The sequence below is a fragment of the Exophiala spinifera genome (assembly GCF_000836115.1).
Source record: "Exophiala spinifera strain CBS 89968 unplaced genomic scaffold supercont1.7, whole genome shotgun sequence".
Taxonomy (NCBI): domain Eukaryota; kingdom Fungi; phylum Ascomycota; class Eurotiomycetes; order Chaetothyriales; family Herpotrichiellaceae; genus Exophiala; species Exophiala spinifera.
Genome location: NW_015622519.1, coordinates 1,404,322 through 1,423,509, shown reverse-complemented (window position 1 = coordinate 1,423,509; position 19,188 = coordinate 1,404,322). Strand labels below are relative to the sequence as shown.

At 52.6% G+C, this 19,188-nt stretch overlaps 6 protein-coding genes across 6 annotated transcripts; 1 reads left to right on the top strand and 5 right to left on the bottom strand.

The window, feature by feature from the left end:
* Positions 1 to 498: 498 nt before the first annotated feature.
* PV08_09498 (uncharacterized protein) lies at positions 499 to 2,556 on the bottom strand (the record flags this gene model as incomplete). The annotated part of the gene is made up of 5 exons (XM_016383815.1): positions 499 to 1,299; positions 1,398 to 1,792; positions 1,902 to 1,942; positions 2,016 to 2,329; positions 2,389 to 2,556. 5 exons carry the CDS (start codon positions 2,554 to 2,556, stop codon positions 499 to 501), a joined length of 1,719 nt encoding a protein of 572 aa, XP_016232438.1.
* Positions 2,557 to 3,547: 991 nt separating this feature from the next.
* PV08_09497 (uncharacterized protein) lies at positions 3,548 to 4,078 on the top strand (the record flags this gene model as incomplete). Its single annotated transcript, XM_016383814.1, has 1 exon — positions 3,548 to 4,078. The coding sequence occupies one exon, from the start codon at positions 3,548 to 3,550 to the stop codon at positions 4,076 to 4,078; it is 531 nt and encodes a 176-aa protein (XP_016232437.1).
* Positions 4,079 to 4,754: 676 nt separating this feature from the next.
* Positions 4,755 to 5,232, bottom strand: PV08_09496 (uncharacterized protein; the record flags this gene model as incomplete). The annotated part of the gene is made up of 3 exons (XM_016383813.1): positions 4,755 to 4,921; positions 4,977 to 5,100; positions 5,191 to 5,232. 3 exons carry the CDS (start codon positions 5,230 to 5,232, stop codon positions 4,755 to 4,757), a joined length of 333 nt encoding a protein of 110 aa, XP_016232436.1.
* Positions 5,233 to 5,940: 708 nt separating this feature from the next.
* On the bottom strand, positions 5,941 to 7,275 carry PV08_09495 (uncharacterized protein; the record flags this gene model as incomplete). The annotated part of the gene is made up of 5 exons (XM_016383812.1): positions 5,941 to 6,292; positions 6,362 to 6,452; positions 6,556 to 6,911; positions 6,972 to 7,033; positions 7,111 to 7,275. The coding sequence occupies 5 exons, from the start codon at positions 7,273 to 7,275 to the stop codon at positions 5,941 to 5,943; spliced, it is 1,026 nt and encodes a 341-aa protein (XP_016232435.1).
* Positions 7,276 to 8,952: 1,677 nt separating this feature from the next.
* PV08_09494 (uncharacterized protein) lies at positions 8,953 to 9,525 on the bottom strand (the record flags this gene model as incomplete). Its single annotated transcript, XM_016383811.1, has 1 exon — positions 8,953 to 9,525. One exon carries the CDS (start codon positions 9,523 to 9,525, stop codon positions 8,953 to 8,955), a length of 573 nt encoding a protein of 190 aa, XP_016232434.1.
* A 577-nt stretch (positions 9,526 to 10,102) lies between these two features.
* PV08_09493 (uncharacterized protein) lies at positions 10,103 to 18,066 on the bottom strand (the record flags this gene model as incomplete). Its single annotated transcript, XM_016383810.1, has 5 exons — positions 10,103 to 12,137; positions 12,197 to 13,051; positions 13,108 to 13,523; positions 13,582 to 17,864; positions 17,925 to 18,066. The coding sequence occupies 5 exons, from the start codon at positions 18,064 to 18,066 to the stop codon at positions 10,103 to 10,105; spliced, it is 7,731 nt and encodes a 2,576-aa protein (XP_016232433.1).
* Positions 18,067 to 19,188: the final 1,122 nt, after the last annotated feature.

The following is a 19,188-nucleotide window of genomic DNA, read 5'->3' as shown; positions in this document are numbered from 1 at the left end:
GACTTTGAAGAACGAAGGACGACGAGAAGTGATGATGTGTGAAAGTTTACCACGGTCGAAGCGTTGAAAAATCTTTGCATTAGCGCATCAAGTATCTTTGTCTACACATTCGGTGCTCTCCCTCTCCGTCTACTTGGACTCGGGGCCCCCCTTGGACATTGGGGCAATCCACCGGGAACTTGATCCTGTATCTGAGTAGATGATGATCAAGTCCGTACGATAATTATTGACATTCGGGAGAAGAGCGTTTGGAAGCGAGTAGACTGTGTTTGATCAAGTATCTGATTCCATGTTAGGCGAGAGTTGGTCCGACAATCTGTCATCGCGTCGACGACGTTGAATCCAATCCAATGAAATCTAGTTTCTATCCAATCATCGTCGTCTCCAGTGCTACCTCACCACACTACTACAACCATGCCAGGTATGCGCGCCTCGCAATGGCATCCTCCGCGATACCATTTCAACCCCGTACCAAAGTCCTCGGTTAGGTAGGCAGGCTCAGGCCTCGTGTCCGATCACTTCGGCGGCCCGACTCTCCATTTGACCAGGCGTCCTATTCCGGCCCAACCTGTTCAAACTCGACGCCAACCGACCCTCGACGTCGAGGGTATGGTCCGTGACCACGTGCCTGTCGATGTTGAAATGCCTGATCGCCGCGGACACGACCAGTGCAAGTCCGGCCAGGCCACAGAAGAAGCCAAACACGCCGCGGAGCCCGTATACGTACGCACTCACCAAGACATCCGCACGCCGTGGCGGTGACATTTCCACCGCGGGGCGCATCAGGTGGCCGAGGACATCCACAAACGTCTCCTCGGCGCCCTGTGGGCTCGCAACGTCCACGGGCAGGTGGAGACGTCGCAGCTTGATCCTCATGACGTTCTGGAACACCGAGCCGCCGATGCCGACGCCCAGAGCCATGCCGAAACTCCGCAGAAAAGCGTACATAGCGGTGGCCGCGCCCTCGTCTCCCGCCATGCACACCGCCTGAGCCGCCGTGTTGAGCGCGTTGAGCAACAGCCCGTGCCCGAGACCCACCACGACGAGGCTGACCGCCCACACCGGCGCGCTCGTCCCGGCGTCCCACACGATCGTGAGGCCTGTGCCGAGACCGACCAGCGCCCATCCCGTCCAGATGGCCCAGCGGTACGTCCCTGTCCGGCTGATGAGACGACCAGTCACCAGGGCGGCGGGGATGAGCGTTAGCATGACGGCGAGCATCGACACGCCCGTCCGTATCGGCGAATAGGACCGGACGGACTCGAAGAACAAGGGGATGTAGTATAATTGACCGTAGAGCTGGCGGTAAACACACACGGGGTTAGCGACGATTTGCCGTTGGTGGGTGCTAGAACAACAAGAAACAAGCAGAGTTCGGGGAATGGATGGAAGCTTACAAGGAGTCCCTGGACAAAAGCACCAGCGTAGAGGGCGAATGACGACCGAGATTGAAACAGCGAATGGCGCAGAAATGGTTCCTTTGCGTAAAACCTCTCGTAGACAACCGTGGCCACCAGACCCAGGAACCCCACGACGAGAGGGACCACAACCGCCGCGTCGGACCAGGGGAACTGGGTGCCACCCCACGATATGGCGATGAGAAATCCAGTGGCTGATGGGATAAACAGGAGCGCTCCAATCCAGTCGACTCGTGTGAACATCTCGCGCAATGTAGCCGAACGAGGTTTGAGCCTGACCACGAGAGGGACAAGGGTTAGGCCGACCGCACAGAATGGAAACATCAAGTAAAAGACCCAGCGCCAGAGACTCGGAGTTGCGAAAGCCCCGCCCACTAGAGTGTACCATGTGTCAGTATATCCTATCCTCATACGGGGTCCTGGGTTCTGATGAACCTGGATCGACAGGGGGTTGTTGTGCAGACTGGACGCCATGCAACCTACAGACTGGTCCAATACACGTCCCAATTGCCCATGCTACTTGTCTGTGAAGCTCTGTTAGCAGATGTGACATTGCGGCGGCCAATATAGGGTTTTCTGTGGGTGTGCACTACCTACGTTATGCCGACATATTGTGGACGGGATCTCAGAGGAACAATATCGGTAAAGATGACAAGGGAGAGGATGATGATTCCTCCTCCACCAACACCCTGGATTGACCGACCCGCAAGAAGGACTCTCATGCTATGTGCCACGGCACACAAGACGCTGCCGGTGGTGAAGACCAACAACGAGGCAAACAAGCAACGCGGCCGGCCGAAAATGTCACTCAGCGAGGCAATGAATGGCATTGTGACTGCACATGTCAGCAGGTAGGCCGTGCCGACCCAGAGGCCCTGAGTAGTGCTAGTGTTGAAAGCTTGAATGATGGTCTAGGGACGATTTTGTCAGAAGCAATGTCGCCTCGCGTGCGGTGCGGTGCGTGCCTTACCGACAACGATGTGATGATGATGGTGGCATCGACGCTGACCATCAAGGAGATGACGGCCAACGTCAACATGATGGCGAGTTCATGTCCAGACGGCTTCCATGGGGGAACATCACGGATTTCTGTCTCTGTCTCTGCCGGAACACGGCCGTCTCCGTCGATGCCAGCCATCGTACGTGGGATGTGTTAGGTGGCTTCGCGCGTTGGTAGAAACAATCAAGACTTGGAAGAGTGTAACCACATGAGTCGAGTGATCTAACTGCACACAACACGAACACCATCTCTGTCCCCGGTGAAGTTGCCAGCGCGATAACGCTAAGCTGCTTAAGCAGTCGGCCTGCTGCGTGTCTCCTCCGGCACCAGCAAAGATAACGGGAATTCAATTCTGGTCACTCCTGCGGTGAATACCAAAGACTGAGGCAGTGCAGTGAAATCGGGGAACAACATGACGGAAACGGATGATCCTCCCAAAACCAAGACCCATCAAAAGGACATGGCGGCTATGCCGGGTAGAGAGTCCCAGGCTCATCTGAATGCCACAAGCGACTTGGGGACCGGGCATAGACATGCTGATATAACAATATTGTGCAGACCCCCAAACCACTAACACCCGAGTGACGCTGTTCCTCTTTGGGAGGCATTACACGAGCTGACCCGGGGCGGTTGTTTTTCCGGCACGAGCTAAGATCTGCTCCAGATATCAAAAGCCTCATCTGGCAAGGCCGATGGCCATGTCTCCTCATGGCCGCGTTCCCCGAGGCAATGAATGGAGTTGATTTGAGGAGTTGATTAAGAAAGGAGAGGAGAGAAAGGCACTCGCTGAACAAAGTGGTGAGATTTCGCGATACCATTTTAGGCCAGACGAGAGGTCCACACCGCCGCCCAATCACAAGGCTTGAATCTCAGCCTCGTCGAGGCTTTGATACGAACATACCCAGGGCCATCAGTGTATCACGACATCGGGTATAATACGAACAGTCCACCTCTTGGTCGTGAAACTTGATTCTCCAGATACACTATATAGATCTGGCTACATCGACCGAGTACCACCCGTTGCCATGCTTCGTAAAAATCGATTGATTGGTACCTGGTGACTTTGCAATTCCAGCATTGCGTATGCTGTGTCTCATCATTGCAAGAAAGGGTGATATCTCGCGGCACTATGGCGGGCCAACACAGAAGTCTGGAATTGCGATCTCGTCGTCTTCGAGAGAGCAACGACGGTGTCCTATATAACGCTGACGATGGTCATCCTTTTGACATTCCTTCTCCCGACACCATACTTCAAACTCCTGAGCGATCTCCGTCACCAGAAGAAACTGCGCACGAACCAATGCCCGACACCCCCTCCGACACCTCGGTCACAGAGACTAGCAAACCACAGGACAAGCCCGAAGAACCAGAAATGGATCCTCGCAATAGCTCGAGCAAGAAGCCACAACCCGCCCCAAGGTCGACAACATCATCCTCTCGAGAGCAGCAACGACCCTCTCAGAGCCCCCAACGTGCAGACAGGGCCAACGACAGGACTTCGGAAGAGCGGTCGACAGCATCACTTGCCGGTGTACTCGCCAACCGGGGTGAGGCACTGCCTTTGACCATGTTCAGTGGATTGGTCGACGCATCGCCAGAGCTAGACAAGAAGCGAGAGTCGGAGTTGACTTGGGTCGAGGAAGAGCCTCAATCGAAATGAGAGTTCCCTGGAGGGACCTGATACCTCAGCAACCTGTGATACCAAAGCTATAGCCATAGCAGGCTAATGGGAGAGAGGTGGATGTCTTCATCATCGACAGTTAACATGGACAGTCTTATCCGCAGCGATAGTTTCGTTCTCAGTGTTTGTGCTTCTCGTAAAGTAGTAGGCGCGGTTTGAGTATGTGCTGCTGTGCCACCAATACCAAATCGAGATGAGCACAACGATGTCTGAAGTCGACCCATGTCATGAAGAAGTGTTCGCAAACTCGGCAAGGAAATGTGATGCGTCTGTATCTGACACAAGTGCGGTTCTTGAACCTCTTGAACCGACGTTGCTCCAGAATCAGTGGGTTGCGGATCGGTAGAAGATATTCAGACTTAATGAGAATTTCCGCTTAGAACAGAGGGGTTCGGACACATGTGCAAGGAAGACGGGATCCAGCACGTGAACAGTGGTGTTGGTACGTATACTTTCCCCTGCTTTGAGACGAGCTGGCCGCGTTTCTGTAGCACACCGAGTATTTCCGATTTGGGGCGCTGAGAACATCAAAGCGAGCGGATCACTTCTGCAGATATTGGCTGGCATGAAATGTTCATCCGTGTAGCCTGCCACCTGTAAGAAAAAGGTCGCACTAATGCTCGTGAGACCTCTAGGGAGTTCTGTCGGAGGCTGGTCACTTTTCCTTGTGGGAGTCCTTCTTGTGTTCCAGCTTTTTCAGTTCTTCTCGTAGTATCGTCTCTAATCCTTCGTTTCTTCTGGTCAACAGCATGACATCGTCGGTCTTGATGGTGGTTCTGCCGGCATGTTTGGCGAACGACTCAAGGTCAATGGCAACATTTCCTAATTGCTCATGTTAGCAACATCACCCTGCGAGCGTTGCTCGGGATCTGATTACCAATCTGCGCCCAGACTAACTCCATCAAACTCCCAATAAACTGTGGCGTGGCATTCACACCGAGGTTGATGCTCTCTTCGTCAACGATCTTGCCCACCTGGAACCACAGAGCGGAGCGTAGTTTCTGGTGGTGAAAGTCAGCAATTGTTTGGCATTCTGGGAGGTGGACAGGTTCAGAAATATCGTCATGTAGAGGCAACCTAACGTCACATACCTTTTGCAGAGTCTCTGCATCTAAGCCAGTTGTGGACGCCATGGTTAACATGTGGATGTTATCGCAAACGATCGATGGATTGCTACGGAGTACTTGTTACTTGACGCGTTGGAGACGCGACCTGCGGCGCTCATGTTCCACCGTAGGGATATAGGGTCGATCATTTACGAGGTATGTCACACGCGGCGAAGGTCTTCGAGACTCCGTATTCCTTCCTGCTATTAATACCTTAATGCCATCATTGTACTCAAAAGTCTTGATGTTCTTATGATTCTATATACATCTACTCATATAGACGATGCTTTCGCTGTTAACCGATGTGACGCTTCGGTGATGCCGGCCCTGTCGACTGTAACACAACAGCCTGACCTCCACGGCTTGATGCCGCGAGCCAGCCACATCCAGAAATAGTGGTCTCTATCGCTCATCGCGTTGATCATCTCCTTGTATTTCCTGATCTGATGTATGCTCTTCTGTCCTCTTCAGTCGGTGGGTTCGACCGATCGAACAATCATCCTTACTCCAAATGCACCCGCTTGAAACCATGTCAAAAGACAGTGCTGAAACAGGTGGCATGCACACTTCGGTCTGATGTGCAAGTTATCGAGAGCCGAAATCATCTGCTGATCTAAGATAGCTGTTGCTGCAGATAAGTTGGCAACAGGAGATATTGTAGAATCCGCGCTGAATACTGCAACCTGCATTTGAAAGTTGGTCGGATAGAAAATTAAAGTCCTAAACTGAATGGTCTTAATTCTTTTCATCCTCCGGAGAGGTATCTGCCACGTCTTCGTCCTCCGGAGAGGTGTCTGGTGCATCTTCGGGGTGGCCGATCCCAGCCGCTATCTCGTCTCGAGTCAGTTCGATGTCAGGATCATAAGTATTGAAGAATTTGGTTGCGCCAGTCATAAGCCTCTGTAGGTTGAGTCGAGTGGAAAAGACGAGCCTTTCTGATTGGGGTTTTTCGAAAAGGCCCTCATGAACAGTGATGTCGCTGTTTTTGCTGCGTGGGCCTGCTGGTCGACTGACGCCGACCAAAGTAGGGAACGATGAGATGCAAAAGGTCTGAGTGTCTTTCCGTTTACAAAAGCCATCATAGCCCCTAAACACCAAAGTCAGTCGGGATCCTCGAACGCTAAAGCCACAAGAACGCGAGGAAGTCCGCACTTACCAGTCGACGGGTCTGTTAAAGGGCGACATGCTCATGTGAAGGAGTGCTTTTCGAGCTCCGGCAAGTGAGACGGCCAAACCTGCAGTACATACTAAATTCCAGTGATTATGTCAGTCAGGTCTCATCCACTAGGTCGATGACGGTGCCGAGCAAGTTGGGAAAGGAAACTGGTCAAATCACGGGGCTCGACTTACTGCCGCCAGAAGAACGGAATACAATTCGTGTGTCGTTGACAGCATTGTCTGGATGATCCCACTTGGACATGTCTGGGTTTTCCATCCAGTACTTTCTGTGTGGTACCGGTTCGACTGTTGGATCATTGGTAATGACCCACCGCCGCGGATCTGACTTCATTGTGAATTGGGCACAGTGGCCCACCCACAGCATATCCCATTTGTCGCCGTATGGGGATCTTGAGACCGCGTCCTCTTCCACATCTTGTATATACCTCGCACCACGAGCCAATTGTGTTAGTTGTGCGCGGATGCCGACATCCCAGTCGGCATCGTCCTCCAAGATGAGTGCTGATTGGATGTTCTCCTTAACGATCCTAGAAGAAGCGGTGAGATGCTAGATTACGACTGTTGATTATAGGATGGATGCCTCCTACCTTTGTAGCACGTCCAGGTGCGCCCGCCAGCATCCCACAACATTCGGCTTTTGGCTCATTTTCTGATTCGTCAGCTTGCACGCATTGATAGAGTGACTGTCGATAGCTAAGGGATATTTTGAGAGCTAAATAGACTTACCCAGGGCAAAGCCTTCTTGTCGACCTCGTCTCCTGCGACACCATCGACAAATTCCACATCGAAGTTTGTGAGAGAAGCTTGGACGGCAACGCTGTCCCGTTTGTCACTTCGTGATGGCATAGAGATTGCGAATATTTTTTCGAACTGTCCCCTCACACGAGGCATTGATAAGTGACGGAACCCTAAGAATCAAGGGCGGAGAGCAAGCCTACCCCAAGGGTTCTGTTCGATATATCGTCGAGAGACCCGGTTGAACCCATAGGCACCGTCTCTGCTGACGCTGACGCTGACGGCGACGACGGCGACGCCCGCAACTCCTTCACCGACAATTCGATCTCTCGCAGATATGCCTTGATCGAACTCCACTGCTCTGAAGAGGGCTGTGAACTAGTGGAGGTCATGTTTCTGAGCCTTTGAAAGTATGTGGTTGTGTGTCCAGTAACTTCATTGCTGCGATCGATACTCGCCAAGGTTAAGAAGAGGACGAGCGCAAGCGCAGTGATTGCACCACAGACAACACGCTTGTTGCTGTAGAATATTGATGATGACATGGTAATGATGGGGCCCTGGTGGTGTCGTTGTTGAAAGTCGAACTACTGGTCACGCATTCGAGTCTCATATCGTGGTTATAACAGAGTCTGGGGCCAAATCTCTCGTTTCTTGCACGCGACACACCCCCTTTCGTGCTCGGCGTTGGCACACGTCGGCTGCCTTGACACATGATTTGAAGCTTCGGCTCTGGACATGATAGATTTGACAGCCACGTCAAGCCTCCCGCCTCGCGAGACTTGATATGGCGGGCCTTTTGAGGCTCCGGCTGTTAGAAACATCCACCATTCTCAAGACACGGACCCGAAAGACCAACTCGTGGGGATACAGGCAGCGGATTACGTGGGCTATATCTTGAATGTCTTGCGAACCACCGTGAGATACCTGTTGTTCATCGATGTGCCGTGCTTGCGGCTGATAAGGAGGATCCGCCGAGCCGAATTGTACGTAAATATGACAGCTAAGCCTCACTAGCGGTTTTAACTCTTCACGGGGCCGCTGGTAGTGGCTGATTTTCAGCACTAACGGAGGCGCTAGTGTCTAGTGCGGCTGATAATGGTGCTAAATCGACGTGCTCAAGGGGGTTCATCTGCGTCGCCCAAATCTCGCCATCTTCACTGGCAGCTTGGCGCAGCTTGGCGCGCTCTTTTCTGTAGACGACGTTCGTTTTCCCAGGCCCCTGTGTCTCTCATCTCGCCATTTTCCGTTGATGGCAGCAGTGAGATACCCGATTCATTCAGGAGCACGAGCGGACCAGCTAGACCTGCGATGCTGCCTCCGCACGGGAAAGTCGCCGCCAAACGCTAACAACGGCGTTCCTCGTTGATCTCCCCAGATTTCGCTCTGGTGTCTCCATCAGCACCTCTCGAAGTGTTACAGCAACGTGGAAAGGGACACACAGAACTAGTGTCACAAATCTGGGCTAATCAGCGTACTCCACGATCTGGCCGTGCGAAAATGTGAGCCGAGAGAGTCTCCTGACGGGGATCATGGAACTTGTCACAACATGGCTTTGCTTGTTTCTCAGATTTCATCCCGTTCCCTCTCCCACGGCGAATTTGACGGCCTGGGCAAAACTATCTGACCTGCCTTAGTTCAAACCTTCCACGTTCAGAAAGAGGTGAGCCGAGATATTCTGCCTAAACAAGGTGGCGTAGGCAGTGTGTACATGGTGGATTTCGAACATTCTTACGGATTTCAGAGAAGCCGATTATAAATGTTTGGACCTGGTGGTGTACCCTAGACGACTCGAAGGTGCAACGGGGAAATGCCTCTTATAGCTTGGGGAAGCCTTTACGACCCAGCCTCTCGCCCGGACGTACAGACTCGGGCTAAGTTCTGACCAAACTGTCCACCCGCCTTGAGTCGCCATGTTCGGCCATCAACATCAAGGCAGATGCCATTGATAAATTGGGCCGTGTCACCAAACAGAAACACCGTGGCGTCTGCGATTTCCCTGACAAGACCAAAGCGTTGTTGAGGGATGTTTCTCCAGGATTCTTTCCGCGCGTAGATAGCTACCAGCCGATCCGTGCCCTCAGTTCCTGCAATCGCGCCCGGTACGATGAGGATAGAAGTCACCCCTTGTGCACCGTTCTCAAGTGACGATACATCGGAGATGGCATTCACCCCTGCTTTGGCAGCGCATGCATCAGCCCGGGCCACTCTAGCATGTGGTAATCTGTCGAGCTCGCAAAGATGATCTGACAACCGGTGCCTTGAGGCGCTGTCGCTGTCTAAGGTGAGATTCAACAGCCCCTTGGAGATGCTTGAGGAGATAACAATTGCAATACCTGACTTTGCATCATCCTGATGCTGCTGTGCGGAGCCCGGGAGGTGTGGACTGTCGCTTCGACCGTGACCCATGAAGCGATGAGATCGATGTCGATAACAGCCTGAAATGCATCGACTGACATGGTGTCTGCCAGTCTTGGAAGTTTCCTGCCGTACCGCATGCTCTGTACAAATCGTTAACGTTGTCACCGCTCAGACTTGGTCTTTGGAGCGACCTACATGACAAAGTCGATACTGCCCAGTTCTCTTTAGCACATCGATCGACAGCAGGCTTGAAATTAGCAAAATTCCTCACGTCAACGTCGCCAATACACAGAATGATACTTGGTTGTTAGGCGATGGTACAATGCCCTGCGACACTTTGGCTCGGAAGGCTGCAAAGGCATGGCTGTACGGGACAGGCAAGAAATTACTATCTATGCACGTGCAAAGGTTATGCATATCCATGCTCGCGCTGTCCCGCATTCTGCTCTATGACTGCTGGAACGAGACGGTGGGACCCAACCACAGCACATGTTGGATGTCCCAGTCAAGGCCAAGGTCAAGGCTCGTTCACTTGTGAAGGCAAACTAAAGTCCGCATTGTATCGCACGCTGTTTGGAAAAAACTTCATTAATTGCGGAACGCATGACGGAATAGCTATCATTACTCAACCCTTTGCTACCAGTGTGCTCTTGGAAACCACCGTCTGTGCCAAAGACGTGATAGGCACAGCTGCGAGAATATCAAACACCGTCACATCTGCCGAGGCCTCCTTGGTCAACCAATTCCGAATTTCGACAGCCACAAGAGAATCAACGCCGTATGAGTGCAGCGGCCGACTGCTATCAACCTCCTGGGCCGATGTCTGCATCATGCTCGCAACCTTCTCTACGATACCCTGTGTCGCGGCTTCATAGGCTCCTTCGACAGAGACTGCACTAGAAAGTCGAGCCTTCAGCGATAATTGTGCATCTTCACTGTTCGCTGCACCACCTTCTCGGTGCCCTGTCCACTCAAGGACTGAGAAGCGCGGATCGTCATAGTAGAACGGTCGTCTGATACCAGCAGCCGCCACGCCACCTCCGGTAGCGAAGCCCGTTAAGATCTGTGCCTCGACGCTGTCGTCACCGGCGGTCTCGCTCTCCATGATCTTGCGGATGAGGGCGTGCAAGTCAGTCTGACGGATACCAAAAGGCTCTTCCCAATCTTTGAGGTCGCGACTACCGGTCGCACTTCCCGTGGCTAGCACACCAACATCTCTCATGATTCCGAGATCGATCGAGACAGCCCTGAGCCCCAAGCTCCGCCGGTAATGGGCAAAAGCGTCCTCAAAGGCGCCCGCGGCTGCATAGTTAGCTTGGCCACGATTACCAAAAACACCTGCAAAGGAGCTGAGGATGATGAAGAAATCGAGATCGCGAGGGAGGGACTGATGTAGGTTCCATGTTCCTTGTACCTTGGGCTGGATCGACTCTGTCCATTGTTTGTGGGTCATGTTTTCGAAGAGAACATCCCGCAGCACCATTGCGCACTGGAAGACTCCCTTTATCGGCGGCATGTTTGTCCGGCAACGGTCAATCACTGCTTTGAGCTCAGATCCATCGGCAATGTTGCAACTGTACGCCGTGACGGTGACTCCTTGCTTCTTCAAATCTTCTAGCAGAATCCGTGCTTCTTCGGATGACGGACCTGAGCGAGACAGGATGCAGATATGCTTTGCTCCATGATCGGCAAGAAGGCGGGCCAAGCTGTTTCCTATGCCCCCAAACCCACCAACCACGATGTAGGTGCCATTTGCCTTCAATCTCAGCTCCACCGAGGGATTCCGATGAACCTTCACGACAGAATCGGGAGTGAAGGACAAAACAAGTTTGCCAATGTGCCTACCACTTTGCATTAGGCGGAATGCATTCTCCATATCGGAAACAGGGAACGCGGTCAGAGGGAAGACCGGCCGAGTGACCTTGCGCCTCAGGAGGTCAAAAGTGCCTTGTAATATGGTTGCCATCAGCTCGGGTCGGGCATTGGTCACATGCTGGAGGTTCAGGAACGAGAATGTCGCGTCCTGGATGAATGGCCGCATATCAAGACGCGTGTTGCCCAAAATATCCTTGAGGCCTATTTCCACGAAGGTGCCAAATGGAGCTATGCAGTGCCAGGTTTGTCGCAGTTGCTCTCCAGCTAGGGAGTTGAGGATGCAATCCACGCCGCGTCCTCCCGTCATACGCTTGACGGCTTTTGCGAAGGAGGTGTCGCGGCTATGGAAGATATGGTCATCAGGAATGCCATACGTCTCTTGAAGCAGGGCTCTTTTGTCCGCTGATCCTACAGTGGCAAATATTTCCATTTCGTGGTGCTGTGCGAGTTGAATGGCTGCTTGTCCTACGCCACCAGCGGCAGCGTGGATCAGGATGGATTGACCTTTCTGCACACGCATGATGTTGATCATGGCATGATAGGCAGTAGCGTGGACTAGTGGCAAACCGGCACCCTCCTCGAATGTTATGTCGTCCGGAAGCAGTTGACAGAACATGGCGGGACTACGGTAGTGGGTTCTGTGTGCGCCGTGTCCGAGGCACGAGACTCGTTGTCCGGGCTGAATGGAGGTCACGTCGCTTGCCACACGTGTAATGATGCCAGCAGCCTCAAATCCAAAGAGACGGTCAGGAATCTGACCCATGGCGACCATGACATCTCGGAAGCTAGCGGAGATCAGCATATGCCCCAGTGACGAACATGTAGACTGGAAGATGAAACTTACTTGATGCCTGTGGCACGCACTTCGATCTCGACTTGCCCAGGCTGCAGGTCTGAACATGCAGACTCGTCAGACTCGAATTGAAGTGAGTCCAGCATACCAGGAGCCCCGATGTGGATGCGTTGGGGACCATGACATTTGTTCAATGGCATGAGCTCAACTTTCCCCCCATGAAGATATGCCGATAGTTCTTCGTTGAAATTTCCATCCTGGAGTGCACGGCTAACGTGCAAAATGCCTTCTGTCTCGACAAATTCGGTTTCGGCGCTAGCACAAGTTGTGAGCTTGACAATGTGAGACGCAAGACGGTCTGGCAGCTCTAGGGACTTTGACATTGCCTGCAGTGTGCGGAAACGAAGGCTGGCAGACTCATTTTGGACACTGCGCGCAAGACCCGAAGCCATTGAGGCTGTGGGCTGATCATGGGAAGTAACCCAGAGAATATCTGAGGCTTTCAGGATGATATTGTGCAAGAACAGAAAGTCGTCTTCGCTCATGGTCGGGAGCAAAGCTTGCTCGACCTCAGCGAGCACGATGAATTTTCTGGTCGTATGCGCGGCAGACTTGTCTCCCCACTTGATGAGGCTGCATTGATAGGAAGCTTCGCTCAGATCCAAAGCGATCCTGGAGCCGAGAGCAGCTGAAACCCGAGTAGGGTCTCGAGGTTCGATGATGACGACGTCCTTGTCGGGAGCTGCTATGTCGGAAGCCGAGCCGGCAACTTGAGCCACAATGAGACTGAACTGCTGGATTGTCTTGTCCTCAAAATCAGGAGTTTCCATCAAAATGTCGAAGCCAGCGCGCTTGAGGGGCGATGTCCTGTCTGATGCTGCCAAATCAGCATTATCAGGCGTCCGACTATTCGCAACGTCAGTATTGTAACCTAAAATCGGGAATATTTGGCGGAAGCTCACCTCCACCAGCTCTTCAAACAGCCCAAAGCACAGGACAGCTGAACCCCAGGACTTGTGGTCTCGATCAAAAACAATCGCCCACCCGGGTTGAGCATGCGTTTGAGGTCTGCGAGAACAAATTCTATGGAATCAGCGCCAAAGAATGCCGTTGGAGCAATGACGATGTCGTATTTCTGGGCTTCGGCTGCCTTCTTCTCGGTTGTGTTGAGATCGTCAACCACGAATTTCAAGGCAGAACTCCACGGTTTTAGCGTCTCCTCGGCCAAGGTCTTGATTGCTTCGGTGGGACAGGCATATGTGTAGTTGGTGAAGATACTTTGTCGCTTATCGAGTATCTTGGCCGCAACACCTCCACTTGCGCCACCGAGCTCCAGGATAGAGGACGCCGGTTGCGAGAAGAGGACCATGTCCACATACTAATGCATTGTTGGTTACCATTGAGCTCGAAAGAGGGTGGGATGGTACTTTACATACCTCAGCAAGCTTGTTTGCACAAGCTCTCACTCCAGGAGTGTTCCAGAGATAGCGATCTACAAGGCTCTCCTCGACCATCAACTGTTCCGCCTTGAGTTGTCCCAGGAGGATTTGTGTCAAGACTGTAGAAGTCAGGTAGAGCTTCTGGTCGTCGGAATCCACCGAGTGGAATTCCGAATTGACGTCCTTTGCGATCTGGACCCGTAGGTCATCGCCGAATGAGTGTTGGAGGGGATGGGTGCCGGCCGAGATGAGTTCTTGCTGGTGCTTCATCCACTCGTACAGTCTTCGAAGGTGTGCCTCTGGTGCCACACTACTTGGTTTCACCCGGTCTACGATCTGTCGCATGAACATCAGAGCTAGGTACTCCGACTTCTTGAAATGTTTGGCCTCTTCATCTTTCATGCCGAACGTGCCGATACGATTGACAAGCTCGACTTGTTCTGCATTTGACAAGAGATCAAGACACGGCTTCCAGACCAGCTTGCTACATATGCCGCTTCCTTTCAACTTCTCGTCGTCATCAAAACCATCAATCCCAGAACCGGAGAATGCAGCACAAGTAAAGCCTCGGACGGTGACCAAGGGCTCCCTGATCATGTCGTCCAGCATGACCATGTCAGCCTTGAGCTCCTTCATGCCGTGTTTGGCAGCGGTTGAAAACCCCTTCAGAAGTGAGCCTGCCTGGAATGGAGTATTAGCTGCGATGATGACTTCGTCAATGGCGGTTGGGACCATGGCTTCCTTCAGGCCTTCGGTGCCCCCTTTCAGTGCAGCGAAGGAAAGGTGAAAGATTGCATCGAGTGTAGCTGGATGAATGATGTGCGGTCTACCTGCTTGGACCGCCGCGGCGATCGAGTTGGTGTTGGGAACTTGAACATCACAGACGCTTTTGCCAGCTGAGTGTGCAACGCTTGTCACACATTGAAAAGTCGGTCCATAGACAAGACCTACAGCGGCAAGCTCTTTGTAGAAGTCGTCTGAGGCCTCTTTGGTGACACAGTCCTTCTCCATATCCCTGAAAGTAGCCGCCAAGGTTTTGTTCTCGAGACTGATTTCGGTTTGTGCGGCACTGTTCTCGACGGTCTGGTACTCGACAAGTATCAAGCCTGTACAATTGACTTTGAGTTGGGTGGTTCCCGCTGGACAGGTTGAGATAGTGAACTCCAACCAAGTCGACGAAGCGCCCCGAGTTCCTGTTTTGTGCGGTCTCAGCTGACAGATACATTCGATGTTTTCTCCTTCTTTGAGGACGACTGCTGAAGAGATTATGACGTCCCGGAGCCTGAAGTCTCTGACTTCGCGATTGATATCACTCATCTGTCTGGCAGCTTCAATGGCCATGACGAGATAGCCTGCGGCAGGATAGAGGATTGAGGACTGGATCTGGTGGTCTTCGATCCAGGGCTCTTCCTCGATGCGAAGGAAACCACGCCACAGGGCTTCATCGCTATTGAGTGACGGGTATGGCGCTCCCAGAAGGCCGATCGATGGGAATTTGCGCAGGCGAAACTCTTGTGCGAGCCGAGACTCCCCCCAGAAAGTGCGTGAGTGATTCCACGCATATGGTGGAAGGTCTGTGAGCATTTGAGGCTTCGCATCTTCACCGGCGTTGTTGATCTTTTCAATGTCGACAGCTACCCCGAGGACAGCTAAATCTCCACAGCAGCTAAGTGCGCTATCGACGGCGTGTTGGCCTCGTTGAAGCACGGATCGGTATTCAATTCCCTTGAAGCCCAGACTATCTAGGATTTGATTGACTGGCCCACGAAGTGCTGGATGAGGCCCCAGCTCGATGAAGATATCGACGCTTGGACTTGCGCAAGGTCTTCCTTCTGGATCTGTTTGCACCAGAGCTGACACGGAGTCTGTGAAAAGCACCGGTGACACGAGGTTCCTCACCCAGTTCATGGCTCCGAGTTCTAATGGATCCGCGAGATCTCCGGTGACGCTCGAGAACATTTGACGACCCTGAAAAGACTCCTGAGCCTGCACATCGCTCAGCGAGTGCATGTACATGGACGCGATCGTCTGCATATGGGGCGAATGGTAAGCAGTGTTGACCTTGAGCTTGCGATGGAAGACGTTTTGCTCCTTGAGTAGAGCTCCCAGCTGGTGAATCCCCGTAGCGTCTCCAGAGACGGTCACACTTGATGGTGAGTTCACGCAGGCTACCACTAACTGTCCCTGCGTCACTTGAGATATGTACTCTTGTGCTTGAGCCTCAGAAGCTCCAACAGCCATCATGGCTCCTGAGAGCTCTGGAGCAAGAGTTTTCAACTGTGATGACAAGACTCCACGATGGAAAGCGATCTTCCACGCGGCTTCCTTGGTGATGGCTCCAATGCAGTAGGCAGCTGCAATCTCACCGCTGGAATGGCCGACAACAGACACTGGTGTTATGTTCCATGAGGATAAGAGGTCGACCAATGCAACCTGAACAACAGTACAAAGAGACTGGCTGTACTCGGGAAGGTCGATGTTGGATGTTGCGTCGTTTTTGAGTAACTCTTCGCTTGCGTTCCAGTGACAGCCTTCCTCCCGACACAAATAGTCACCGGCAGCCTTGACACTGTCTCGAAAGACTGGGTACCGGAGCAGCTCGATGCCCATTCGAGCCCATTGAGCTCCTTGGCCTGTAAACACAAATCCAAGTCGTGGATTTTCAGCGATGGGCCGTCCTGATGGACTGGCACTATCGGCGGCCTCGAGTTTTTCGACGAGAGTATCGATTGTTGAAGCAGTTATGTATGTCTTCCAAGGATGCTTTGTCCGCTTGTTGCTCAAGGTGAAAGCCAAATCCCGAAGCAACGACATTTCATCAATGCTGTCTGTGCTGGTACGCTTCTTCGATCTCAGGTATCGTGCTGTCGACTCCTTGAGCCTCTTCAAGCCAGATTGATCATGTGCACTGAAGACGAACAGCATTTCTTCGAGAGGCTCGACCGAAATTTCTTTGACATCTTTCTCATCGTTGCCGTTGAGATGAAGTGCCTCGGCAAGTGTCTGCTCTGGAAGCTTCTTCAAGGATGGTCTTGCATGACCTGGAACAGCGGACAAGATGCCCGCGTAGCGAGGTTCTTGCAGGTGATGTTCAACATCTTCAAGGACAGCGTGGGCGTTGGTGCCACCATAACCGAATGAGTTGACACTGATCCGGCGAGGCCCCTTAGCTGGCCAAGCCATCTTCTTTGTAGGTACCATGATCTTCCACTTGTCGAATGGGATGGAAGGATTCGGAGTCTGGAAATGCAAGTTTGCTGGAATTATTCCGGTTTCTAGTATGTAGACGGATTTGATGAGGCCTGCTAATCCTGCGACAGACTCTAGATGACCGATGTTTGATTTGACAGAGCCAACTATGAGTTTGTTGCGCTCGCTGCGCCCCTTGCTGACTGTGCGAGAGATGGCTTCGAGCTCCACTGGATCTCCGGCCTTTGTACCAGGTCCGTGGGCTTCGAAGTAATGCGTGTCTTTGAAGTCGATGCCAGCAGACTCGTAAGTCGTGCGGATGAGCTCGGCTTGTGCATCCGTACTGGGTACCGTAATCCCCTTGGTCTTTCCATCCTGGTTCATCCCGGTGCCTCGAATGACGGCTCGTATATTATCGCCGTCACGGATCGCTTGGTCGACTGGCTTTAACATGAGCGCAACAACGCCTTCGCCACGACTGTATCCGTCACCACTTGCGTCAAAGCTCTTGCAGAGCCCATCTGGAGAGAGGAACTGTTGCCGTGTCAAGCCTATGAACATCATGGGATCTAGCAAAAGATTTGTGGCGCCAACAAGAGCCATATTGGACTCTCCCGTGCGGATGCTCTGACATGCCAGATGTAGAGCCACCAGCCCAGATGAGCATGCTGTACCCATGGTCACGCTCGGTCCACGAAGGTCATAAAACCACGATAGCCGGTTCGACAAGAGTTCGGCCCCTGCCCCAGTCACAGCATACTTTGGCGCGGCGTCTGGATCTCGAAACAAGATCTCTCGGTAGTCATTTGTGAATGCTCCGATGAAGCATCCGGTTTTGCTGCCAGCCATCGAGTCCAGGGAGATACCTGCGTTCTCAATGGCTTCGTATGACACCTCGAGCATCATTCTTTGCTGAGGGTCAATGGCTTGCGCTTCATTCTGATTGATGTTGAAAAAGCTAGCATCGAATGCCGCAATGTTCTGCTTCAGGAAATGGCCACCTTCGACATGGGATGTGTTGAGACGCTTCTTCAGTGGATCATAAAAGGCGCCTGTCTCCCATCGTTCTGGTGGCACTTTGGAGTATTCCGCTTCATTACGATTCGTCAGTTTCTGATTTGCAGGTCTTCAGTCCCAAGGTTTATACTCACATCTTGCTTTCAGAAGGCTCTCCCAGAACGAGGCGGGCGTTGACGCCTCTCCAGGAAGTCTGCATGAGAGACCAATTATTGCAATCGGCACATCTGTGGGTTGGGAGGGAACATGGCCTTCCGAGTCTGAAAGGTAAGGCATCTTTGTGCAATGGTGAAACTGTGTGTAGCTACTATGTGGCAGCTTGAGGAATTTGGAAACAGCCTCCAGTCCTCCAGCTCCTGTGAGCGTGCTGAGGGTGATAGGTTTGCTTGTTGTCAAAGCGAAGAGATAGCCTTATGTCTGATGATGAGCGCTATCGGCAGATGATCTACCCCTCTGCACTCTCTCGATCCTGACTCTGGAGGGTGGTCTTGTTCGCTACTGGAATCCGTATCAATGCCCCTACACTACTCTGGATTGTTGGGGTGGACGCCTCGTCTACCGTGTCTGATATACCATGTCAGAATCCAGAAAGGAGGGGCCACTAGTCCCGGTGGTCTTCATGGTAGCGCGGAGTCCACTCTCCCGAGCCTGTCTTACTGTTGACCAACCTCGATGAAGATGTGCACATCTGGTGATTCGCTATCTGACTGTCCTCGTTCGAAGCCCAACTGACCTGCTCGAGACATGCCCTGTTGCACACTCCAATGGCCCCAGCCAAAAGTAGTGTGTTGGGACTGAGCTCGGGTCCAGCTAGCCTTGCTGATATCGAACTATCGCCTGCACCTGGCAGGGAGTGTGTGCCACTCGAGCGGATACCGCGTACCTGGTATCACGGCTTGAAATGACAAGCCTGTATTGGCGATACCGCGTGTCCGTACTGCTTATGTTTACCCACCTGTGCATTACGGCTAGTACTCTTACAGCCTAGTCGTATCAGACACAGACATCCCTCTTCCGACAACTTCAATGTTACATTGCTGCAGGTCATCATATCCAGCGCACATCCATCGATATCAATTTCCAAAGGACCAGCTGGGATTCCGAGCGGGCCTTCACCAGCAGCGGCACGGGCAACGGACTAGTGAACGGGCGACATGTGCTTGAATTCTGACGAGAGCCGACTCCATCTACCGCGCAGAATCTGGCAGGCGGATACGCCGAAAGACTACGTGCTGCGTGATCCAGCGAACTTTGTCGAGCCTTCAACTTAGTGGAGGCCATGGACGACCCGAGGTGAGAAGTACCACAGCCATTGCGTGACTGAAACCTCGCGACGCTTGCCGAACTGGCCGAAATGATTATGCTTGCATACACACCAAGGTATGCTCTCTTGTTTGT